At 39.3% G+C, this 27659-nt stretch overlaps 1 protein-coding gene across 1 annotated transcript; it reads right to left on the reverse strand.

The window, feature by feature from the left end:
- Positions 1-27328, reverse strand: LOC127428330 (transcription initiation factor TFIID subunit 6-like). The gene is made up of 15 exons (XM_051676652.1): positions 27136-27328; positions 25257-25420; positions 23251-23337; positions 22658-22811; positions 21730-21786; positions 20202-20321; positions 19983-20098; positions 19790-19867; positions 16508-16609; positions 16163-16345; positions 5243-5317; positions 4905-5030; positions 4563-4736; positions 4266-4457; positions 1-928 (listed from the first exon to the last, which is right to left on the reverse strand). The coding sequence occupies exons 2-15, from the start codon at positions 25410-25412 to the stop codon at positions 638-640; spliced, it is 1911 nt and encodes a 636-aa protein (XP_051532612.1). The 5' UTR covers positions 25413-25420; positions 27136-27328; the 3' UTR covers positions 1-637.
- Positions 27329-27659: the final 331 nt, after the last annotated feature.

A 27659-nucleotide genomic window follows, 5' to 3' on the forward strand; every position in this document is an offset into this window, starting at 1 on the left:
CACATTTAAAAAGCATCTTTATTACAGAAGATAAAAAATGAACATGAAATAGGAAATCAATTAAATTTTTTGTTAAACCCTATAAATGCCCAGTTATCTGTCAACAAGCCCACATACTGTATGTGCATAATTATACACGTGTATATTAGACAGGGATGGAGGCAAAACACCCAGTCTTTTTTTATTTTTTTTATCCACACAATCCAGATTAATCACTCCAGTCCTCTTTAGCACCCATTATAAATACAAGAATAACCTCCTTATATTTATTATTGAAAGACTGCTAAAGCCCTGTGCTTGAACACAGAACCTACAAGTCCTGACATTTCTTGACACACACTAACAGCAATATTTTATCACTAGTCACAATCAACTTCCATCCTGTCTTTTTCTGCAAAGTTGCAATGTGTGTGTATGATAGCCACTGTTAGAGCTTCTATTCTTGCAGCCACATTGGCAACTTTGTGTGTGTGCATGTATATACTGTATGCAGATATAGTTATGTGTATTCATGATTGAGTGTTAATGTTGGAAAGTATACATTGTATATACAGTGTCAATGCATGTGTATGAGAATGAATTTCTGTATAAAGTGTGTGTGTGTGTGTGTGTGTGTGTGTGTGTGTGTGTGTGTGTGTCAGTGTGGCGATTGTAAGCTTGCGGCCAATGATTCGGAGCGTTCCAGCTTCACAGTAGACTCCATGCTGATGGGTGAGGTAGAGGAGGGGAGAACGCCTGAGCTCTTGCTCTCCAGTGAGGAAGAGGATGAAGGCAAAGACACCACAATGTATTTCTGCAAAGGACGTGAGCCGCCCACAGCTCCTGTGTTTCCAGACTCCAGTTTGACTAGTGGCTGTAATGAGGTGGGAGTGCTGGGGACTGTACTTGTGATGGGAGATCCAGACTGGGAAGAACTGAGAGTGATCACCTGGAGGGAGAAATTACATCCACAATAATGACACATTACAGATTTGAGATTAAAACGTTTTAAACGTTTAAAAAGTCCCAAATAGACACTTGTTATGAAGGCTGCAATTAATGATTATTTTGATCATCAATTAATCTGTGATATTTATTTGATTAATTGGATAAAAAAAATAAATAAAAAAAAAACATTATTGTATCCAAAAAAATATAAATGTTACAATATCAATTGTAAATGTAGAATAAAAAAATAAAAAAATAAATAAATAAATATATATATATATATATATATATATATATATATATATATATATATATATATATATAAATAAAATAAAAAACCCTGTTCATCCTTAGTTTGGAAGCAGCAGGACAATTTAAACCACTCAATTAAAAATGAAAATAAAGAACAACAAAGGTTACATTTAACCTTGTGCGACCCCTCGTCCACATGTGTTGTATTTTGGCTTTGCTATGCACAATGCATAATTTAAATGAATTCAAACTGACTGAAAACTGTTCACAAGACTCTAGACTGTCATTTAAGGGTTAAACTTCTGGCTCACGAGTCATGTGACACAATGGCAGATGATGTTTGGACCACTCAACATGTTTGGCAGACATGTGACAATGGTAATCAGTACACAGATTCAGAATTTATAATGTATAATTTTAATTTAACATGGTTGGCAGTGAATGGATGATGCTGGACATTACTTTGAATCAGAATTAATTATGCTAATTTCTGATGTAATGTCTGTAACATCTCAAAAACATGAACAACCAACTTTCTATTGCTTGATATTATTTTAAATTTTACAACTTGGTCCCGCTGTCCACATATGTAGACATACATTTTCAGGAAAACTATTTGCTCTAGAAATGTTTTTATTTTTTGCATGTTTATTAGGTGCTACTAGTTACAAATCAAAAAGGGAAATGCAAAATGCACACAGCAGTCACGCTCGGGTCTCAGGAGGTTAAACCTAAATTTGATGCGCAAAACCATTGTTTATCAAACGGCACAGTTTAATCAAAATGATTGCACTCCCTTTCTCTGTTGGATGGATACAAGCTTGCTTATTTTCAGTTTAACGGAGACTAGATTGTGATATTATGTGCCTGATTTTGAAGTCATAACATTTATACTATAAAATAGAAACAACTATGGTAAAATGATATAAACAACTCTCAAGCGCAACAAACAGCACAAGCACTCTCTCCACGCACTTGATGCGGCAACCGCTCACTTTAAACTGTATGCTTATTATCTTCTTTAAGTGTTTAAGTTCTCCAGTGCACTGGACAACATGGGTCATGTTTTTTCTGCTTCAACTTGTCTATGCCATTTTTCAAACAGGTTTTTATCATGCAAAAAAATATTCACCACTGTAAAGTTACCTAATTTTTGCTGTTGATTCTTTTTATTATTGATTATTATTGATTAGTTGTTGTAGCATTAGTTATAATCATTATCATTTAAATCGGGACAAAGACTTATAAAATGTGGGGCATCCCTTAGTGAATAACTTATTTTATTTTTAAAAATGTATTCTCTAACATGTGATGTATTTAAGTGATAGACCGATATATCGGCCAGGCCGATTAATCGGCTGATATTTCGCCATTTTACGATTGTCGGGCATCAGCCGATATCCATGTTCGCTTGGCCGATTAACACAAGTGTTAACTTTCACAGTCAAAGTTCCAAAATCTACAAATAGATTTGTCAATGGATGGTCAACGCTTTATGTTTCAAGATTTTTTCTTTTCAAGTTTATGCAGATGTAAGTAAATACTGCAAAAAATAAGGGTTTGTTTCACTTTAGAAATTGTGTGTGCATCTGATTTGCTGTTGTTAATTGCATGTTTTTCTGTATTTATATCGGCAATCCTGCTCCCTAGATATCGGTATCGGCATAAGCCGATTTCGGTCATGACTCAATTTTGACCAAAAAAATTATATCTATTATTGATGAACATATACAAAATAAAAATTTAATCCTTAAAGTAATATATACACTACCGGTCAAAAGTTTTGAAACACTTACTCATTCTTTATTATATTTTTTTTCTTCACATTTTAGAATAATAGTAAAGTCATCAAAACTATGGAATAACATAAATGGAACTATGGGAATTATATTGTGACTAAACAAAATCCAAAATAAATCAAAACTGTGTTATATTTTAGCATCTTCAAAGTAGTCACCCTTTGCCTAGAATTTGCAGACATGTACTCTTGACATTTTCTCAACCAGCTTCTTGAGGTATCACCCTGGGATGCTTTTTAAACAGTATTGAAGGAGTTCCCATCTATGTTGGGCACTTATTGGCTGCTTTTCTTTATTATTTGGTCCAAGTCATCAATTTAAAAAAAAAAAAGTATTTTAAATTAAATGTTAGTTTTATAATTAAATAAATTAATATGGTGGCACAATTATATTTTTGTCTACAAAACTAATTTCAAACATTTCAGCATACGCCTTCAGATCAAAAGATTTTTAAGATCGTGAGAAACATTTCAGTCAAGCGTTTCAAAACTTTTGACCGGTAGTGTATATATATATATATATATATATATAATTGCCCAATATATTGCTGTTATATTACAAACCCCTTGTTATTAAAATTGTATGTTTTGATATATCGGCCTGGGTGAGTAATTGGCCTCTATTAGGCATTTCCAATTTATCTGCATTAGCCGATTATTGCCCCCATTTAGTTACTAGTGATAATTAAAGTTGTTTAGAATGCACTTTCTGTTTTAAAGGATGTGAGTGAATTTTGAGTAAATAAATTGTAAAATAAACATTCAATTTGAGCAGTTTTTCAGCCAAAACCCATATTGGTCGACAGCTTCTAAAGATCAAGAAAATGGCATAAATAATCAAAATGTGAGCTAAATACTAGGCTGCACAATTAATTGAATAATCAAGATTACAGCTGCCACAATTAACTAATCCTGAAAATGAACAATTAAAGCAGTCATGTTGCGTCAAAATGTTTTATTTAATTTTCTATTTAACATGCGTTTTTGCAGCGGTTGAGCATTATAACCAATCACAGACAAATCCGATGCTCGCTTTGGTCTATAATTTATTCCAAATTTGAGTAACAGCTTTGTTTTTATGCTGCTATGAGGGCCAAAGTGAAGTTGACCATTTTGCATTCAGTTGATCCACCCAAAATAAGTGTTTTAGTGTAAATTCTATTCAACGAATTGAATGGCAATTACAATAGCAAAGGAAATAATCCTCAATAATAATTTTTGTCATAATCGTGCAGCTCTACTAAATACAACAACATAACTATCAAAGAATCACGTCAAACTCCTTTACCTGTTGTGTGGAGGCAGTCCCCGCACTTGTTGCCATGACAATATACTTGGTTGCTGGAGGTGATGGCTGGGTGGGCGTTCCAGGGCGAGTGGACATGAGGGTGAGAGAACTGGGCACTTTAATGATGCTGGGTGTGCGGGAACCGCTGGATGCTGCCAAGCCACTTTGAGACATTGACAGAGTTGGACGTGGCTGCAGAGAGAGACACTGAGTGATCATTGCAAAACAAATGAATTCAGCATTCAGGTAAACTTTCAGCTCACGATTCTACAGATGATGTTTAACAAATGTACGCACCTGTGTGATGGTGAGTGTTGTTCTGTTGACGGTTTGGGCCTGGAAGGCGGCCTGTGCGCGGGCCTTCACCACATGTGAACACAGCATGGGACCCAGATAACCGTAATCTGTTTTATATTGCTCCACCACATCTGGGACCAGCCTAGTTTTTGCAATAACACTTGCACAGTGTTTCTAAACACAGAACGAGACAGAGAGACAGAGAGAGAGAGATATAGGGATAAAAATGTGTGTTTCTGACAGTAATGTCAATGGCTCAACATGTGAGACCATTGGCACTATCAGCTGGGTCATAGCTTTGCAATGTTAACTGTTATCAGTATTTAACAACCTAACCCTTACCAATAACAGACTCTGAACATGATCTGCTCCGATCTTATCGATGTTCGACAGCACTGGCCCATCCATCACAGCTTTGATACGAGCTCCCTCTAATGACAGCCGCGGGATGATCAGTGTCTTTATCACCTGCATGAAAAGTAACGGACAGATTTACAGTTTACTCTGCATGTCTGACCAACACACATGAATGCTTAAAAACCAAAGACAGAAATATTCAATACAAACTAATGCTTAGAATAGAAAAAAAGTGTACAAACTGCATATGCACTGCAATATGCAACACAGTAGTTACAGTCATCACCCCTAATAAAGGAGAATTTGTCATTTGTGAGACTCACATCATGGCCAAGTTCAGCAAGTCCGGCAATGCAGCCGTAACGAGTCGTCCACTGTGTCTTATCATCCAACAATGACTAAGAGAGCAAGAGAGAGAGACTCAACAATCAAGCACTTCCTGTACTTTTGCCTATTAGGTAAATTTGTGTCACTTGGATAAAACAAAGTCTAAAAACAATGTTCCTTTAAAATCGTTCATTTAGTTCTGTATTTACTGTATTATAGTGCTATAATGGATTTTTTTTAGGAAATTGTATTGTTTATCCACATCACATGATGTGTGTAACAACCAGCCATATTTCCTGGTTGCAAAAGAGGGATCAAGGGATTCTTTATTTTCACTTTATGTTATCAACAAACATTTTCCACAGAGACAAAGTCATGTCTAAGAAACATACACACTTTGTCATAAGAGCCACATTTTTTCACTTAAACAATATTCATACAAGTTGATACATTTAGTGCAAAACTAACTTATGATGAACAAATTGCCTCTCTTCTTTACTTTAAATACCCCAAAATAATGTATTACTGATGTGATGGTTACAGACACTTCATATCAAATCATATGGTTATCAAAGAGAAAATCACACGTACTGCATTTATAGCCCAATATTTAGGAAGTAAATCATTTTGCCAAACTTTGCGATTTGAATCGTAATATAAAAAAGGTTATAATGCCACTGCTCAGTGTGTGCCGCACACACCCGCTAGAGCAGAGGTGCCCAAACATTTTCTTACGAAGGGCCAAAAGTCAAACTTGATTGAGGGCCGTGGGATGAAAGTAAACATTGCATTATAACAAACTCAGGGCCTGAAATTCATTTCTGAAAATGGGGGGAATTCCCTCCTTACACGGCTCATATGGGGGCATTTTTACCTTTACAAAGGTAATTTTTTTCTAACCTTATAAAACTAATCCTTTCATGTCAAATAATTTCAAACAATTAAATTTTAAAATGGCATGTTTCGATACTTACAAAATTGCATGATCTCTACATTGCATACTGCAGACTACAAAACTAATACACCAACTCAGAGGAGTAGATGACAGCATTTCTCCAGATTTGGAAAGAGGAGCTTATATGTACAGTACTGTGCAAAAGTTTTAGGCACTTGTGAAAAATGTTGCATAGTGAGGATGTCTTCAAAAATCATATTATCATCATGATGGTGCCGCGGATGGCTGCCTCGGTGTGGAGCTCCTCAGTTCTTTTGTTGTTTTTGTTTGTTTGTCCTGTGTTAAGTAATCTTTTTCCAGTCAATTTTAACAGAGATGAACTGCTGAACATTCGACAGCATATACCAGACAATCTTTTCCTGGTTTTCGAATATTCAGACGTTTTGCTGGACATTTTAGTTGGAGGCGCAGCTCTGCTGTTCAAGAGACGCAGGCGAGGGAGACGAGCCGGTGTGCTGGTAAAACTCCGTCGGCACGGATTTCGAACAGCGCTGCCGAGTATTCACTTAGTGAATCTCCGCTCTCTTCCTAACAAAATGGACGAACTACATCTCCTCACCTGCACAAACAAGGACTTTTCAACCTCTGCTGCCTTGTGCTTCACAGAAACCTGGCTGAGTGAAGCCATTCCGGACAGCGCATTACATCTGCCGGGCTTCCAGCTGTTCAGAGCGGATCGCATCACGGAGTTAACGGGGAAAACAAGAGGCGGTGGAACATGCTTTTACATCAATCAAAGTTGGTGTACAGATGTAACAACGTTAAAGAGTTTGTGCTGTCCTAATTTGGAAGCGCTCTTTATTAACAGTAAGCCTGCAGTAAACTCCTGAAGTTTGCAGATGACACCACTGTCATCGGCCTCATCCGAGATGATGATGAGTCTGCATACAGAAAGCAGGTTCAACAGCTGGCTGTCTGGTGCAGTCAAAATAACCTTGAGCTGAACACGCTCAAAACGGTGGAGATGATTGTGGACTTTACGAGGAACCCCCCAACGCTGTCCCCCCTCACCATTCTGAACAGCACTGTGGCAGCAGTGGAGTCATTCAGGTTCCTGGGCACTACCATCTCACAGGACCTGAAGTGGGAGACCCACATTGACTCCATTGTGAAAAACTTCCTTCGCCAGCTGAGGAAATTCAACCTGCCACAGGCGCTGCTGATACAGTTCTACTCAGCAGTCATTGAGTCTGTCCTCTGCACTTCAATAACTGTCTGGTTTGGTTCAGCTACCAAATTAGACATCAGAAGATTACAAAGGACAGTTCGGACTGCTGAGAGGATTATTGGTTGCCCCCTGCCCCCCCTTCAAGAACTATACACTTCCAGAATGAGGAAAAAGGCTGGAAAAATCACTCTGGACCCCACTCACCCTCACCACTACCTTTTTGAACTGTTGCCTACAGACAGGAACATACTGGATCACTGCTACACAACAATAAAGGATGCCTATCGCTCTGTCCCTAGAGCAGCTTTGGGACTCTCTGATCACTGTCTGGTTCATCTTCTTCCAACCTACAGGCAGAAATTAAAATCAACCAAGCCAGTAGTAAGGACTGTAAAGAGATGGACCAATGAAGTAGAGTGGGAACTACAAGTCTGCTTCGATTGCACGGATTGGAGTGTTTTTGAGGCTGCAGCCACAGACATGGACGAGCTCACAGATACTGTTACATCATATATCAGTTTCTGTGAGGATATGTGCATTCCTACTAGGACTTATTTAAAGTTCAACAATGACAAACCGTGGTTTACAGCAGAGCTCAGGCAGCTTTGTCAGGCCAAAGAGGATGCTTACAGGGTTGGGGATAAAGTCTTGTACAATCAGGCCAGGAACACACTGAACAGGGAAATCAGAGTGGCTAAAAGAAGATACTCTGACAAGCTGAAAAACAAGTTTTCAGCTAACGACCCTGCATCAGTGTGGAGTGACATGAAAAAATCACAAATTACAGTACTCCTACCCCCAACCTTGTAGGGAACCAACAACTGGCTGACAACCTGAATGTGTTCTACTGCAGATTTGAAAGGCCCAATCTCACACTCTACACCCACTCTGACCTTCACTTCACACAAACACCAACACCTCCTGCAACCCCCCTCCTCCCCCCTCCTGCTACTCAACCTGCACTTAAGACCTGTGAAGATGATGTGAGCCGCGCCTTTAGAAAACAAAGGATAAGGAAAGCACAGGGCCCAGATGGCATTTCACCAGCATATCTTCGATCATGTGCTAACCAGCTGGCCCCCATCTTCACATAGATCTTCAATAGATCACTGGAGCAATGTGAAGTCCCATGCTGCTTCAAAAGTTCAATCATTATTCTTGTCCCAAAGAAACCAAAAATCACAGGACTTAATGACTACAGACCTGTCACCCTGACATCTGTGGTCATGAAATCATTTGAGAGACTGCTGTTGGCCCACCTGAAAAACATCACTGGACCCTTTCTAGATCCCCTTCAATTTGCATATTGAGCAAACAGGTCTGTGGATGATGCAGTCAACATAGGATTGCATCATATCCTGCAACATCTGGTCAGACCAGGGACATATGCAAGGATCCTTTTTTTGGACTCCAGTTCGGCTTTCAACACCATCATCCCAGCTATTCTCCAGAATAAATTACACCAACTCTCTGTTCCCATGTCTATCTGTCAGTGGATTGCCAGTTTTCTGACGGTCAGGCAGCAGCATGTGAGACAGGGGAACTCACTTCCAGCACCTGAACAATCAGCACTGGTGCCCCCCAGGGATGTGTGCTCTCCCCACTACTCTTCTCCCTCTACACCAATGACTGCATCACCAAGGACCCCTCTGTCAAGCTCCTGAGGTTTGCAGACGACACCACTGTCATTGGCCACATCCGAGATGATGATGAGTCTGCATACAGAAGGGAGGTTGAACAGCTGGCTGTCTGGTGCAGTCAAAACAACCTTGAGCTGAACACGCTCAAAATGGTGGAGATCATTGTGGACTTTAGGAGAAACACCCCAACACTGACCCCCCTCACCATTCTAAATAGCACTGTGGCAGCAGTGGAGTCATTCAGGTTCCTGGGCACTACCATCTCACAGGACCTGAAGTGGGAGACCCACATTGACTCCATTGTGAAAAAGGCCCAGCAGAGGTTGTACTTCCTTCGCCAGCTGAGGAAATTCAACCTGCCACAGGCGCTGCTGATACAGTTCTACTCAGCGGTCATTGAGTCTGTCCTCTGCACTTCAATAACTGTCTGGTTTGGTTCAGCTACGAAATCAGACATCAGAAGACTACAAAACACAGTTCGGACTGCTGAGAGGATTATTGGTTGCCTCCTGCCCCCCCTTCAAGAACTATACACTTCCAGAGTGAGGAAAAAGGCTGGAAAAATCACTCTGGACCACACTCACCCTGCCCACTACCTTTTTGAACTGTTGCCTTCTGGCCGAAGCTTCAGAGCTCTGAGCACCAGAACCGTCAGGCACAGGAACAGTTTTTTCCCTCAGGCTATCCATCTCATGAACAGTTAAACTGCCTCATTGAGCAATAACTATGTGCAATACACAGTTTAGTCTTTCTTATATTTATCCAACATCCAACCTCTTCTGCCATTTCATTCCTCTGAAAAAAAACAAAAAACAAATTTGCACTGTACATAACAGATTGTATTAGATTTGCACTACCCATATTTGTACGTGTGTATGTATGTATGTGTGTGTCTATACGTATGTGTATATATATTTTTTTTTTTTTTATTATTATCTATGTCTTGCTGCTGTTGTTGTATTGTTTTTGTATTGTTGTACACTGGAAGCTCCTGTCACCAAGACAAATTTCTTGTATGTGTAAGCATACTTGGCAATAATGCTGATTCTGATTCTGAAATAATGGCATAAATAGTTTTCACTTATCACTTAATGTCATACAAAGTTCAGTAAACATAAAAAAGCTAAATAAACATTTGGTGTGACCACCTTTGCCTTTAAAACAGCACCAATTCTCCTAGGTACACCTGGACACAGTTTTTCTTGGTTGCTGGAAGATAGGATGTTCCAAGCTTCTTGGAGAACTCACCACAGTTCTTCTATCTATTTAGTCTCAATTACTGATTAAGTCTTTTCATGTAATCTCCGACAGACACTATGTTCAGTGGGGGGCTTTGTGGAGACCATGACATCTGTTGAAGGGCTCCCTGTTCTTCTATTCTAATCTTTTCTATTTGCAAAAGTAATGTTTGGGAGTCTAAAATGTATTTTTCCTATTGACACACTAAAGCTGAAGATATAAATAACAATCTTAAGACAAATGTTTTTGTGAAACATCTTATGTGCCTAAAACTTTTGCACAGTACTGTATATATACAGTTGTGCTCAGAAGTTTGCATACCCTGGCAGAACTTGTGAAATTTTGGCATTGATTTTGAAAATATGACTGATCATGCAATGATCATGCATTATTTCTGTCTTTTATTTAAGGATAGTGATCATATGAAGCCATTTATTATCACATAGTTGTTTGGCTCCTTTTTAAATCATAATGATAACAGAAATCACCCAAATGGCCCTGATCAAAAGTTTACATACCCTTGAATGTTTGGCCTTGTTACAGACACACAAGGTGACACACACAGGTTTAAATGGCAATTAAAGATTAATTTCCCACACCTGTGGCTTTTTAAATTGCAATTAGTGTCTGTGTATAAATAGTCAATGAGTTTGTTAGCTCTCACGTGAATGCACTGAGCAGGCTAGATACTGAGCCATGGGGAGCAGAAAAGAACTGTCAAAAGACCTGCATAACAAGGTAAAGGAACTTAAGAAAGATGGAAAAGGATATAAAAAGATATCCAAAGCCTTGAAAATGCCAGTCAGTACTGTTCAATCACTTATTAAGAAGTGGAAAATTCGGGGATCTCTTGATACCAAGCCAAGGTCAGGTAGACCAAGAAAGATTTCAGCCACAACTGCCAGAAGAATTGTTTGGGATACAAAGAAAAACCCACAGGTAACCTCAGGAGAAATTACAGGCTGCTCTGGAAAAAGACGGTGTGGTTGTTTCAAGGAGCACAATACGACAATACTTGAACAAAAATTAGCTGCATGGTCGAGTTGCCAGAAAGAGGCCTTTACTGCGCCAATGCTACAAAAAAGCCCGGTTACAATATGCCCGACAACACCTTGACACGCCTCACAGCTTCTGGCACACTGTAATTTGAAGTGACGAGATCAAAATAGAGCTTTATGGTCACAACCATAAGTGCTATGTTTGGAGAGGGGTCAACAAGGCCTATAGTGAAAAGAATACCATCCCCACTGTGAAGTATGGTGGTGGCTCGCTGATGTTTTGGGGGTGTGTGAGCTCTAAAGGCACGGGGAATCTTGTGAAAATTGAAGGCAAGATGAATGCAGCATGTTATCAGAAAATACTGGTAGACAATTTGCATTCTTCTGCAAGAAAGCTGCGCATGGGACGCTCTTGGACTTTCCAGCACGACAGTGACCCTAAGCACAAGGCCAAGTTGACCCTCCAGTGGTTACAGCAGAAAAAGGTGAAGGTTCTGGAGTGGCCATCACAGTCTCCTGACCTTAATATCATCGAGCCACTCTGGGGAGATCTCAAATGTGCGGTTCATGCAAGACGACCAAAGACTTTGCATGACCTGGAGGCATTTTGCCAAGACGAATGGGCAGCTATACAACTTGCAAGAATTTGGGCCCTCATAGACAACTATTACAAAAGACTGCACGCTGTCATTGATGCTAAAGGGGGCAATACACAGTATTAAGAACTAAGGGTATGCAGACTTTTGAGCACAACTGTATATACACTACCGGTCAAAAGTTTTGAAACGCTTGACTGAAATGTTTCTCATGATCTTAAAAATCTTTTGATCTGAAGGCGTATGTTTAAATGTTTGAAATTAGTTTTGTAGACAAAAATATAATTGTGCCACCATATTAATTTATTTAATTATAAAACTAACATTTAATTTAAAATAAAAAAGTTTTTGAAATTGAAGACTTCGAAGGGTGACTACTTTGAAGATGCTAAAATATAACACAATTTTGATTTATTTTGGATTTTGTTTAGTCACAACATAATTCCCATAGTTCCATTTATGTTATTCCATAGTTTTAATGACTTTACTATTATTCTAAAATGTGAAAAAAAAATTATAATAAAGAATGAGTAAGTGTTTCAAAACTTTTGACCAGTAGTGTATATAAACTTAGCAACTCTTTCATGCCAATTGAATAAAACAATGCAAAATTAAACATTTAACAATGAACATTAGTCAGAGATATGATTCATACACCAAAAGTGGTAAATGTCCTGTAAAATTATTATTGTATCATTAATAATGTTTTATTTAACATCAAGGCTATTAACACATCCCAATATAATTTTTGCTCATATTATTAATAACTACATTGTAGGATTTGGTAATTTTAGCATGCGAGCACGACACCAAACTGATGCGGAGCGAGAGAAGCGGAGTGCTCCTCTGTGCGCGATTATGGCGCAAGCATCCACCAGTTCTGACTCGGCAACATCTGCACAACAAACGGCACAAAATATGTTCAGCAAAAATTAAAATTAAGATTGCGATGGTTATATTTGGAACTATATCAGATTGCAGGGGATTTTTTTTTTGCCCAGAGCCCCCGTTAATTTCCGATCCTGGATGGAACTTGAGATGGAGACAAGAGATGTAACAGGTGTTTAAGCGTCTCTCTTCACCATAGGCCTACATCTGGTACATTACACAAAGCATTTTTTGCTATTTCTGCCTTTCTTACAATTTTGCTGCATTATGACCAATGAGGGAGCACCAAGATATAAAAGGCGATTGAACTATATCACTCCACGCCACGCGCTTGCAATGTTAACAGCTTTGTTGATTATAAACAGGAACGATATAGTTTTATTGCATCACTCGCTTATGGAGATGCAGTATAAAGCCATTTGCATGTCGAATTAACAGGTTTAGAAAGGTTTACATCTGTAACATCTCAAATTCAGTAACTATGCGACAAAGAGCTTCCTCACTGCGTGCGCTCACACTAAATTCAACAAGAGCTTTGTGCTGCTGACAGCTACAAGAGAGAGAAAGTGAGTGTGCTGAGTGACTCCAGCCAGGTCTCCTAAGCAACCAAATTGGCCCGGTTGTTAGGGAGAGTAGAGTCACATGGGGTAACCTCCTCGTGGTCGCGATTAGGGGTTCCCGCTCTCAATGGGGCATGTGGTAAGTTGTGTGTAGATTGCAGAGAGTAGCATGAGCCTCCACATGCTGCGAGTCTCTGTGGTGTCATGCACAGCGAGCCACGTGATAAGATGTGCGGATTGACGGTCTCAGATGCGGAGGTGAGTAACCGCGCCACCACAAGGACCTACTAAGTAGTTGGAACTGGGCATTCCAAATTGGGGAGAAAAGGGGATAAAATAAAAAATAAATAAAATAAAAAAGAGAGAGAAAGTGAGAGACATAACGGATTTACTCGCGCAGTTTATGGAATTACAGTTTGACACAAAAACAAGTTTATTGATTTGATTCGTTCATGTGTATCTATTGGTTTACTTATTCGCAGCTGCACCCTTCAAGTGAATAAAAGTGTGCGGGAATTTCCCGCATTATGAACGTGGAACTTGCGGGAATGATTAAAATTGTGTGCAATACCCACAGTCCCGTGCCGGATTTCAGGCTCTGCAAACTTTGTTATGTGAAAATATGAAAGTTGCTCTGGTTCCCCTCCTTTATTAATTTCATTATATATAAAAAACAATAATAAAAAAAAACCATTACTCTGCAATCTGCTAAATTAATGCAATGAAAAGCTGCGTCAAATATTTTTTTCTTCTTTTCAATTTTTTTAACGCTTGTCATATACGGCAAGGGGGGCCAAATCAAAGGTCATCATGGGCCAACTTTTTTGCCCTGGTTTGAGCATCTCCACACTAGAGAATGCCGCTCCTTCACTCTGAAGCGGTGAATGCAGACTAGACCTATATTTTAAAATACACCGTTTTGCAGTTTAGTAATCGCACAAGGCCATATTGCGACTTCAGTCTTGATTCAATCAGTAGTGCAACCTTAATGAATATCAAACCGATATCTCAATGTCTGTAGATTTCTAAGAGCTTTAGATGAATTTCCCTCAACGTTTAAGTTCCGTGTTCACATTTGTCACATCCGTAACGAAGAGATGTCACATCCGTAAAGCTGGTTTTTCCTCATTATTGTGAAAACAACAATTAATAAAAATTATCCCATTTAATCCCATCAGTTACAGTTGTAACCAAAATTTTGTTTGAAATTTAAAGGGTCAAAAATAGTTTTTGATGTATTTTACAGAGAGTTGTAAATTGTAAATGTGTTGGTCTTGATTTACATGAGTGGTGCAAATAGTAACATAAACAGAGCCATTTAATTCCACTGTGCTCCTCTAAAGATTATGTCAAAAAATTAATCCAGGGTGTGCTGAGTGACTCCAGCCAGGTCTCCCAAGCAACCAAATTGGCCCAGTTGCTAGGGAGGGTAGAGTCACAAGGGGTAACCTCCTCGTGGTCACGATTAGGGGTCTCGCTCTCAATGGGGCGCGTGGTGAGTTGTGCATGGATTGCAGAGAGTAGTATGAGCCTCCACGTGCTGCGAGTCTCCGCAGTGTCATGCACAACGAGCCACGTGATAAGATGCGCAGATTGACGGTCTCAGAAGCGGAGGCAACAGACTTGTCCTCCGCCACCCGGATTGAGGTGAGTAACTGCGCCACCACGAGGACCTACTAAGTAGTGGGAATTGGGCATTCCAAATTGGGGAGAAAAGGGGATAAAAAAAAAATTAAAGAAAAAAAAGAAAAAGTGCATAAATTTGACTCTATATACTTCTTTTCCTGTCAAAATGCATTTAGTTCCTTCTTAGAAAAGAAAACAATATGTAACAATAATGTTTTATTGACATTTTCCAAACAAAGCCTTCCACAATATACGGACAGAAATGCACTAAAATAACACCAATTTAAATAACATTAAACGTTTCCCGAAGTCTGAGTGGGAGGTTAACTAATTGAAAAAACTAGGTTAAGTATTCATTGCAATGGGCATTAAATCTCTTAAACTCTCATCCTCCACAATGTTAATCGTGGCTATCCACTTTGCTACAGCAGATGTCGCATTCACATTATTCGCGCCATTTTAAACTCCCCATGAAATGTGCTTGCAGAGAACGACTTGTTTTGCTTTTAGCGCTGGTACTGCACACGTAAATGATACTTTATCCAAACTGTCTGGTAAGATGGAAGCGTAACGTGGTACCGGAGAGACACTGATGCTTCACTCCAGCAAATCATGTGAATGCAGCTTTTCACAGGTCCCATCTGGGTTTGTTTTGTACAATAAAATGTATGGTTAGGGAGGCTTTCTCCATCATACGGAATCACTGTTGTGTGTGTTTGTGGTGTGTCAGGGTAATGACTCCGGACAGACACATCACAAAGGTTCCGCCCTGTTCCAAGCAGTGTTTAGAACTCACATGGAGCTGAATGAAATGTCAAATTGGTAAATGCGTTAATCAAGTTTAACGTTTTTAATTAATTGCATGCGTTAACGCGTTAATTTCAACAGCTCTAATTATTACAATACATGAAACAAAGTAAAGTAAAAATAAATATGTAGTTACCACAACTGCTTTATAGTAAAAATATACATACATATATATTGTTCCTTCATGGTCCCACTGAGCAAAATCTTTTTTAAAAATTTTTTAGAAAAGGCATACAGTTTCTTACATTAGGCTTTCCTAGACAGAACATTTTCTGATGTCTGCACTCTTTTTAAAGGGGTTTCTGATTGTACATACATATGGTTTAATATACTGGTAATTAACACTTTATATGTGGGAGTACTTAACACAGGAACTGCCCAAATAATGGCTTGCACACACAATGACTAAATATCTGAGTGCACTGTCATACTCTACTACCTTGGTGAAGGTCTTGGTGATTCGTGACTGGATGTTATTGGTGGTGGTGCTGAAGGTCTTGCAGCTCTGAGCCATTAGACGTGCAGCAAAGTCTCGCAGAGCCCAGTGATTGTCCACATCAGGCCTCAAACACAGCTGTTTACTGACAATACACGTCACCACTGCCGGAATCAACTCATGCAGCTATCATAACCAGACAGAGGGAAAAGAAATAGGGTTGCTATTAAAGAGGTAAAGGAACAGGGGCAAAATGGGCCACTTCATTGTAAGGGCAAGAGAGAAGGTGAAAAATGTTTATATATAATTGTGTAAATATTTATAATATGTAATGTGTGAATTACTTACATATTTTTCTAAATATAGAGTCGGATTATCCATTAAAGCCTTCACCATCCTCATCAAGTATATCAACAGAGCCAGATTATTCTGAACAACATTTACACGCACCTGAGGGAGAGAGAGAGAGAAAACACGTGCATTTCACGACACACACACTGTTTCAAAGCAGCTTTGCAGAACATTATGCTGTAATGTCTGTAATAGGGGTGGGCGATATGACCAAAATCTTACATCACGATATGAGTAATTTTATATCACGGTAACGATATATATCACGATATATAAATGTTTTCTGGAAAATCAATAAAAATGGGTTCATATTTAAAATAACCACATTTTAATGCCTATTTTTGAAACTCCAGTCAGTGAATTAAATACTTTATAAATTAAAACTACATCCTCTTTATTTGGAACAAGACAAACGATGTCAAAGTAATAAATAAATAAATAAAAATAAACCTTACCAAAATGCTAAATATAACAGTATGCCACATTTCAGTTTAAAGTGTTGTTGACCATTATTATTATTATTATTATTATTATTATTATAAACTTTGCTCAAGAAACATAAGATCTTCTCAAAGCAATGTGGCAAAGAAAATAAAACATAAGCAAAAAAATTTTAAAAATACAACAAAAATAAATGGAGTTCATCTTTTGGCTTTCATAATATTCTGCTTGTTTTACAAGTGATTATCATCGTACGAACCACAGATGGCGCACCTGTTTTAATAACAAAATTGAACTTTTCATTTTCTTGACCTGTTAGGGAGTTGTCCCGTTCTGTGGAGATTTCTTTCTCCATTTGGTGTTTTGCTGGGTCAAAAATGATTGAGTAGCGCGAGTGATCCCGCTCTGAGCTCTCCTGTCTGTGGAGCACAAATACGAAGAGCAGTCTGTCTGCATCCTGCAAGACTACTACAAGATATGCCTACTACAAGTTACGCCCCCTCCAAATAAGCAGCGAAATCCTGAAGTCTTGGAACAGTTGGATGTCACATTCATACATTGTGTTTGCTGTTTTTATTTGAAGTCCAGCAGCAACCCTACACCTTCACCTACCCATAACTCTAAACCTAACCATAACTAGAAAGATAAAAAAAAAAAGTTTGTAAAATCATTGAACATACCGCAACTTAAAAGTTATTTTGAATTCAATCATACCACCGTATCACTAGGTGGCGACAGTGAGGAGAACTTTAATGAAAGTGACAAGAAGAAGCTGCTAGCGGTTTGCTAAGCTAATATGCTAACCGATTAGACTGTAAGCTAACTAAAGAAAACAGAACAGATAAATGTTTATCTTACCATTTACAGTATAACTTTTATTATTGAACAAGCAGAAATTGTACAAACACCTTCAGGAATAAAGTAAAGAGCACTTCCACAAAATTTCACATTAAAAAAGTAAGTTCAGTTTACCATTTCTGTTTAATAATATGATATGTGACATAAGTTATTCTTTGTCATATTTAAAGAGTTAAGAGAAAATGAATCATACAGCAATTGCATAGGATTTTAAAAGTTCTTGTAGCCATTAAAATCGCTTGATGATCCGGGGGGGGAGGGGGTGTTACGTGTAGTGGGCGTGTCATGAAGTGGGTGTTCCTTGTAGTCTTGCGGGACGCAGACAGATACACTTGCAAATATCGGAAAGCCTGGTGCACTTTGGAGCTCCAGAGACAGCGCACGCCACAGTCATGTGAAACATTCGCATGTCACATGAGAAGAACATTTAGCATTTTTAAAGCGGCAAAGGCACGATGAAGGTGATTAAATTTGCTTGGGCGGCCGCAGAAAACTTTTCAATGCCGGAAAAACCCTGTCCATGTTTCTTCAATACTCTCAGTCTCACGTGAAGCCCTGCCCATTGATAGATAAGCCAAAGCTGCATACATGGATATTTACATACCGCGATATACCAAAATGATATAGCAAAATGTCTATCGGTTGACACTTTAAATTGTCGCCATGATATATCTCGTCATATCACCCAGCCCTAGACTGTAATATATCAAATGTCTTAAAATTCCTCACAGAGAAGTTCACTGAAAAACGTCACTGAAAAGCATGCCTTAAAATAATTTTTCTTTAGGCCCCCAGTGAGCAGGCAAAAGGCGACTGTGGCAAGGAACCCAAAACTCCATCAGATGTTAGTTAATGGAGAAAAATAACCTTGGGGGAAACCAGGCTCACCGGGGGAGACAACCCATTGTTAAGATGACAATTTAAGTCCATTCAGAGCCCGGGATATATGACGGAACAGTGTAAACCATGCATGCGATCCAAAATTGAGTGCTCAGTTGCATTAGAGCGCCACCTCCATTTCAGATCTGTATACTTTTTTTGGGGGGGGGGTGGGGGGATTTTCCCCTTTTCCTCCCAATTTGGAATGCCCAATTCCCAAGGCACTTTTTAAATCCTCGTGGTCGTGTAGTGATTCGCCTCAATCCGGGTGGCGGAGGATGAATCCCAGTTGCCTCCGAGTCTGAGACCGTCAACCCGTGCATCTTATCACGTGGCTTGTTGAGCGCGTTGCCACGGAGACATAGCGTGTGTGGAGGCTTCACGCCATCCACCGCGGCAACCACGCTCAACTCACCATGCGCCCCCACCGAGAACGAACCACAATATAGCGAACACGAGGAGGTTACCCCATGTGACTCTACCCTCCCTAGCAACCGGGCCAATTTGGTTGCTTAGGAGACCTGGCTGGAGTCACTCAGCACGCCCTGGTATTCGAACTAGCGAACTAGCGAACACCAGTCAGATCTGTATATTGATATGGAAGGTGATAGAAAAAAACTTATTTTTCCTCGTACTTGTTTCCATCTAGTGGAATGAAATAAGACTTTTTGCAGGGAGATAGAGCAAACAGAACCAGAATTACATGCGTATAAGGTTAGGGGGAAAATATTATGTTCATCATAAGATTGTAATCATACACAAAATTATCTATCAGTGATTTGGGGGGCATTCTGTGAGATCAATTTCATGCAATTAGTCCACCGTATGTGTGTATGGTGAGCTTTAAAATTTGAAATGCACCAGAGTTGAAGAAGTTAAGGATTAAGTGTCTTAGATGCAGTATTCTTTTTATTTGGCTAATAAAGGCATTAGTTGACACTACCAGGTATATTATTTGGATGAAAAAATCTATTCAATAAATGACTGCACCACAAATATTAGTAGAAAAACAACTAGATTAAGATGCAAAAAGTGTGCCATTTGTGTTTACGTATATTTGTGCGTGTTTATAGGCTATAACTCGCTGAGGAATGTACTCACGCCCTCAGAGATGAAGGTGCTAAATCTCGGGAGCATCTGGTACAATCCTGGGTCTGTGGCTATGCTCTGCAGCGCCTCCTGGTGACACAATTACACACACATACAGTATTTACACATACACATCACAGTGAAACAAAATCAAAATCACAATGGGATTCACAACACACATACACACACACACGCACACACATACCGCTCTTTTGGCTTCACAGGAGCCCACACAAGCTTCGGTGATCTCTTTATAGTACAGCTGCTGCTCAACGGATAGCTCATGTGTGCTACGTGGTTTCATCCGGAGCTTCTCCTTTACTGAAACCCCATGAGAGTAAAATGTGAGTGAAGGTACAAAATCAACAGCATAATATGAACTAGAAAGTCAAAGTCAACTTTTAACATCAACTAATTTACTGACCTTTGACTTCTGCAGAGGTTGCACCCTGATTCTTGGACTGGATAGAGCCTTCCTCTTCCTGTCCAGGTTTGACAGCTTTGAGGGGCTCTGTGGATTCTGCCTTCTGCTGCTCTTTAGGGGCTGAATGAGGAAAAAGAAAGAGAACCAAAAAAGAGATACATGGCAAAAAGTAATTGTTAGCTATTAAGAATTAAGGGCATTTTTTACGACTTTCATGATGCTCGGAACAGAATACTAGTACACTACTTTCTGCACAGTATGCACTACATAATGCCTACTACATATATTTTAAGTTTTGATTCAATTTTATGTAAAAATATTGGCATTTCGATCAAATGAATGAACTGTTAAAAATCCTGTGGCAGATATTAATTCCAGCTCAAATTATTTGAAGTAAAACATATGACGATAAATAAACAACTTTACAAATGATATTGTTGAATATGGTTGATTCAAATGATCCGGTCATTGCATTTTGAACTTAGCCCATAACAATACGCTTTACATAGCGCAAAACCGTAAACACGGCAAATTATACAAGTTGATCCTATTAGAAGCCGTTCAAGACATATTTCAAACATGTTTAAATTAGGGATGGAAAGTTTAATGCATTAATGTTGAATGGAGAATTCAACCGCAAGTGGTGAGCCAAGTGTGTGAAGGTTACGGCCAAGCTGCCATATCTCTTCACATCGCCCAAAAACACTCACTGTCAAACCAGTGAACTGAACCAGTGTCAAAAGCGAAACCACATGAGAGAGACCCATAGTGTGTGCAATAGAGACTGAAAGGCAGCTAGAGAAAATAATAGTTTTGAGATTTTCAATTTCAGCAAATAAAAATTATATATGTATAGTATCTAATAATGCACTGGCAATGTACACTTAAGTTTATATTGCCAATAACGCTTGATATGAACTGACTCTGCCCTTTTGATCCTATTATTAAACAAATGGTAGAAGATTTTGCCCAACTTTTAATTACAGCATGTCAACTGATTTTATGGCATGTATACATATACTTGTATCAAAGATTTATACCTGTAAAAATGTGTCTAATTAGCTGTATTTGCACACAAAAAAAATGAATATTTGAACATGTACTGTACACATTTATATTTTTAATTAATATTTAAATGTATTATATGTTAATGTTTGTTTTAATGTCATTTGTTTTTAAAAATGTTTGAATATGGATTACGCTTTGACTAAATTTAAAAATACATTTTATATCAAAAGGCTAAAATTAATACTAAAACAAAAAACTTTGAAAATGAACACTGCGTTCATCACAATAGAAATGGAGGGTGAAGTCAAGTGCTTGCATTGAGAGATTCAAAATACCACTCTGTGTTTTCCATGCATACGGAAGATATGCAAACTCTACACAATATACACACTGCAAAAACAGTACAAAAATGTATGTGTGGTACTATGCCATTCTAAACACACCTAGCTTTTCCCTGACCCTGGAGGAAGAGGTTAGATAAATATACAGGTGAACAAATAGGACAGGAAAACTCTTTTACCGGGCGGTGGGTTCTCTGGTATTGCAGGCTGGACACCATCAATACTTAACCAGTGAGCTGAAAGACAGAAAGAAATGACAAGCTAGTTTCCATGTTGATGATATGATGGAACCATACGGCTTAAACATTCCTGTCATTAACACGTTAAGCCCTGAACACACATGCAGCGACTTCCAGCGACAAAGCGACTAGATCTCATTCATTTTCAATGAGAGCTGGAGACTTCTGGCGATAGATGTGGGTGTGGCAGGCGATGCAACAAAGTTGAGAAACGTTTAACTTTATGCAAATAAGGAGCAACCTTTGGCAGCATCAAACAATAGGAGAAAACTTGTCAGTAGAGCTCACATCACCCGCCTCTTAGTCAAGTGCAGGCAACAGAAGTTAAAATTTCTGTGAGCGTTTCCACTGTTCTATATGATTTGTCTGTAATCACATACATGGATATAATAAAAATAATGCTGTCGGCAGTCTGAGTGAGTTTATTTCATATATTGATAGATCATTCATCTAGTTAATGATATGATGCAATGAACACAGCTGTGGTTCACATTAAATCACACTTTTAGGGACAAGAAAAGGAATTGTTGGCAGTCTGAGTAAGTTTGATGCGTAGATTTTTTACATTGATAGACTGTTCATAATCGGGTTAATGATTGAATGCACTGAGCACTGCTGTAGTTCATATAACAACACTCTCCACGGCAGAATCTTAATATTTTGCGATAAAAAACGAATTCCTCGTCACATTAGATCTTAGTTTTACTGGCAATCTGTGATTACATTTTCAAAAGTTATGGCCAGACGTGAAGTCCACCAATAACGTTAGAGCGACAGCAGTCGCTGAATGTATGGGGATTGAATGGGTCAGTCACTAAAAACTGCCTCTAAATTGCAATACTTGTTTCATGTGACACTGATTAGCCACCTTTGAGCGATACATCAAGAGGGACTCGTGGGAGGGGTGTGTTGATGATGTCACTGAGATCCACTTCCTTTTCTTCATAGAAGTGCAACTCTCTGCCGCCTCCACTTGCGAAGCGAAACGGAATAAACTCTTGAGACTGGAAGCCATACAGCGGCTAAAGGAGACAGATACACACAATTCAAGAAACACTGTTTGCTAAATAAAGGAAAAAGAATGGTAAATGGTCTGCACTTATATGGCACCTTTTACACTGTGTCTCATTCACCCATTCACACACACACACACACACACACACACACACACACACACACACACACACACACACACACCAATGACAGTAGAGCTGCCATGAAAGGCGCTAGCCTGCCAATGGGAGCAACTTGGGGTTTGGTGTCTTGCCCAAGGACACTTTGGCATGTGGAGTCATGTGGGCCGGGAATTGAACCGCTAACCCTGCGATTAGTGGACAACCCACTCTACCACCTGAGCCACAGCCAACTGAATGTTGTGTGTGTGTGTGTGTGTGTGTGTGTGTGTGTGTGTGTGTGAGTTAGAGGCTGGAGTGCAGGAAACCAACATTTCAGTTTTCTCACCTCTACGTTCTTTAGTTTAAGAGCGTTGTCTATGTCACTAGTAGTAAGTTTGCGCCTCTTCCCATGGTGCATAAACTTCAGAGCGTCCTGTAAGAGATGTGACATGAACACACAAACAAAACCATCAGCTTTTTGGAGAAGCATAATACATCACTGCAATTGCATGTTTGAGAGATACATTGTTTTGTTAGTGTAAGTGGGCCGGTCACACTGAGCACAATTGTTTTCTGTGTAAACATGTGCTAGATGGATGTCTTTGGCCATTGTTTTTTTTGCAGTTTTTTTTTTTCAGCATCTCATGTAGTAACACCACATTTTTTGGATGCCATGCAGTTAAAAAGAACTTCAACAAGTCCCCGTGAAGTGCCTTGATGAGCGCAGTTTGGTTTGGTGTTTTGATGTATTTCCTTCTGAAACAGGAAGTGGGGGCGGTACATGTCGAACTACTTGTCCCATTTTTAAAAATAGCCAATAGGCTTTAGTTTACAGCCACACACACAAACATACCCCTTTCCACCTTCCAGTGCCAGAGCTGGCGCTCTGCTGGAACAAACTTGCTTGGAAGAAGCTGTCATGAAGTCGGCTGGTGCGAGTCCTGATGCTGTGATACCGCCTGCCTGATGGTAGCAGTGAGAGCAGCCCAGGGCTCAGGTGGCTGGAGTCTCTGATGATCCTCTGAGCTTTTTTCACACATCGCCTGGTATAGATGTCCTGGAGGGAGGGAAGCTCATCTCCGATGATGTGTCTGGCTGTTCGCACCACCCTTTGCAGGGCTTTGCACCAGGCAGTGATGCAGCCAGTCAGGATGCTCTCCACAGTGCAGGTGTAGAACCGTGTGAGGATGTGGCGGTTCATTCCAAACTTCCTCAGCCGTCTCAGGAAGAAGAGGCGCTGAAGAGCCTTCTTCACAACGACTTCAGTGTGGACGGACCATGTGAGTTCCTCAGTGATGTGGACACACAGGAACTTGAAGCTGCTGACTTTGTGCTCCATTGATGGTGATGGGGCTGTGTTCTCTGTCTTTCCTTCTGAAGTCCACCACAAGCTCCTTGGTCTTACTGACATTGAGGGAGAGGTTGTGCTCCTCACACCAGTGTGTCAGAGTGTGCACCTCCTCTCTGTAGGCTGTTTCATCATTGTCAGTGATGAGACCTACCACCGTCGTATCATCAGCGAACTTAATGATGGCATTGGAGCTATGTGTTGCCACACAATCATGTGTGTACAGGGAATACAGGAGTGGGCTGAGAACACAGCCCTGTGGGGCTCCAGAGTTGAGGGTTAGTGATGAGGAGATGTTGCTGCCCATTCTGACCACCTGGCGTCCGCTTGACAGGAAGTCCAGGATCCAGCTGCACAGCAAGTTTTGAGTTTCGCATCAAGCTTGGAGGGCATTATGGTGTTGAATGCTGAGCTGTAGTCCACAAACAGCATTCTCACATGTGTTCCTTTTATCCAAGTGGGAAAGAGCAGTGTGTATTGTAACTGCAATGGCATCATTAGTGGAGCGGTTGCTTCTGTAAGCAAACTGTAGTGGGTCCAGTGAGGCAGGCAGCACAGCAGATGTGGTCTCTGATAAGCTTTTCAAAGCACTTGCTGATGATGGGAGTCAGAGCAACAGGACGCCAGTCATTTAGGCAAGTTATCTTTGACTGTTTTGGTATGGGCACAATGGTGGATGTCTAAAAGCATATAGGAACCACAGACAGGGAGAGGGAGAGATTGAAAATGTCTCTTAAAACACCCGCTAGTTGATCCTCGCATGCTCTGAGAACGCGGCCCGGAATGCCGTCTGGACCCGCAGCTTTGCGGATATTCACCCGTTTGAGAGATCGGGTTACATCCGCAACAGAGACAGTAAGTGAACTAACTTACTCTTTATTGAGTAATTTACCCTCTTTATTGTTAGTAAGCATGTTTAATACAACCTTTTAAGTCGCGGCACATAGCTAGTTTGTGTTCAGCTATGGTTTGATATGTCGTGTTTTTCTTGGTGTGGTTCATACCTGCGCAATCTCTTTGATCCTGTAGCTGACCTCTTCACTGAGGGCCAGACAGCTGTCCTCCTGCAGAGATCCCACACCCACTGACTCCGCCACTGCCTTCATGGATTCAGTGGGCAGGATCACTGAACACAGCTTCTGTCTGCGCTCCTCTGCCATGTCTCACTCTGCAACAAGAGAGACATTGGACTCAAATGTATTAATCAGTTTCTTATAATACAATCATGTAATGTAAAATATTTCTTCAAGCGGTCAAAACAACTTTAATTTTAATATATACACTCACATATTAACACCTCATTACTTATAAATGAGTAATTATACTTTTATTTCAACATCTTTTGCTGAATAATTTTTCATGTACTTAATCTATATTTTAAAATGTATGACACCAGGTGAGTTGTGCATATGTTCACAAAGGTAATATTAGCAGAAACTGGAATCGAAAGAAGTCTTTACCCTTGTGCGTCAATAAAAAAAAATTTATTCAGAGGTCCTTAGAGGACAAAAATGTCTGCATCAAAAAACTGGCAAAATAATATTATATATTAATATTGTTTTCCACTTTCAGTTTGTTAATTTTTTTTAACCAACATCAGTCCTGATCATAACTACCTAACTACCAAATATTCATTCATTTTCAGGATTTTAACCCTTTAAATGCCAGTTTGTTTACATAATGCCACTGTTGTTTTTTACACACACATACACACAAATTTCTCAATACACACATACAAAACACACTCTGACATCCATACCAACACACCCACACAATTTTAGCTGCATCATTTATTAAATTGGCCTGCAGTGCTCTATAATACAGCAAACAGAAAATAGGAAAAAAGCATGTATTTGCTCCATAGGCTAAACATGAGGAAAATGGCGCCATCTGGTGGAAAATATTTTTTAAATTTCAATTTTGAAGCCAGGGCTCCAGAATGAAAGAATAATATCATAGAATTCATGATTTTATTATTTAATGGCACTAAGATCAAATATTGCAGTTTTAATGAGTTTCAATGGGAACATTTTTGTCCTGAAGGTCCTGAGTGTAACTATTTTGTGTACAAAGTGTATTATAGGAACTGTAAATGTAAAATACACACCTTTGGCTAAATGTATGCCGTTGGCATTAACACAGCCAAAATGATCGCAAAAACAAAAATGAAACAAGGGTTAAGTCAGCACAAGGGTTAAGTCAGCTACCTAGTCAACAAATCCTAAAGGATTGTATGCAGAATTCCTATCATAAGTTGGAAGCATTCTTAAAAACTAGATATCCAAACGAAATTTAAATAAGATTTTTATATTCTTATTTTATCCTCGCAGTCTTATTGGATATTGTGCCATCTTTATCAGAAAACTGCTTGTATTAAATAATGTTGACAGTTCAAGGAAATAGCAGATGGTGCTGTAGGAGTTGTAAAATCCTGAACGATTTCTTTTTAATTATGTTAATGTCTTGCTGGAGCAAGTATGTGCTCTAAAGATTAAGTTGGAGTCCCATAAGACTATTCCCACTATGATCCCTGTACACATTCATTCAGGACTGTCGTGAATAGAGTTAAGCAGCATCCTTCTCTCCAGTGTCCATCAATGGTCTGCCAGACATAATTATGCTCCAGAAAACATTCCCACAAAACTGTTTACTCTTTCAATACAGCTAGTGTGTTTTCACGCACGGACACTAATAAAGTAAATATTCACTCAAGAAAATATTCTCTCGCTGAAATAGTACGCTCTCGAAAAGTTGTAAAAACACATATGCATGTGTGTTAAAATAAACTGAAAGTGTTGCTAAAATAGGACGGTATTCTTTCCATAAATGTTTTCCTGCAATAAAATGACAAAAAAGCAGAACTGAACTGCAGGTCGCTCTTACCTTTAAAAAAGATGATCCTGCTATTGTAGGTCGATGAAATGAATAAATCTATTATTGATGAATGCTGGTTTTGTGTTTTTGAGGCTATGTGTTTGTTTTCCAACTGTATTTGTTTTATTATTTATTCTTAATATGTGCTGTCCAGCTCCGAACCATTTTTCCGAAAATCCGCCATTGTGAATTTGCTGTAAGGTCCTGATAGTGTCAACTACACTCCTTAACACTTTAATCGCAAACACACATTAAGAAAAAAACATGGTTTTTCAGTTAGTGCCTTCTAAATCCTCTTATGAGAAATAAAAAACTGAACATCAACTTCAAATAATATTTCAAGCAAAATACGAAGTCTATAGGTTTGATTATTATGCATCTTTCATGACTACATCGATTCATTGTTCATCAACTAGGCAGCCTGCTGAAGGTTCCCGCTATCATCAAACACGCCTGCGTTCCAATTCGCACACTGTCCGCCCTAAGTAGTATCTGAGATTAGAATGCAGCTGTTCAGGTTGTAGTCCAAAACC

This window comes from Myxocyprinus asiaticus, chromosome 3, assembly GCF_019703515.2.
Source record: "Myxocyprinus asiaticus isolate MX2 ecotype Aquarium Trade chromosome 3, UBuf_Myxa_2, whole genome shotgun sequence".
Lineage (NCBI taxonomy): Eukaryota > Metazoa > Chordata > Actinopteri > Cypriniformes > Catostomidae > Myxocyprinus > Myxocyprinus asiaticus.

What these genes read in the sequence shown, in the direction of transcription:
- LOC127428330 (XM_051676652.1), bottom strand. Translation starts at nt 25,412, where the DNA reads ATGGCAGAGGAGCGCAGACAGAAGCTGTGTTCAGTGATCCTGCCCACT. An exon ending in GCACCTTCATCTCTGAGGGC is followed by an intron (nt 16,610 to 19,789) that starts GTGAGTACATTC and finishes TCTCTCCCTCAG; the next exon opens with GTGCGTGTAAATGTTGTTCA. An exon ending in CTCTATATTTAGAAAAATAT is followed by an intron (nt 16,346 to 16,507) that starts GTAAGTAATTCA and finishes TGGTTATGATAG; the next exon opens with CTGCATGAGTTGATTCCGGC.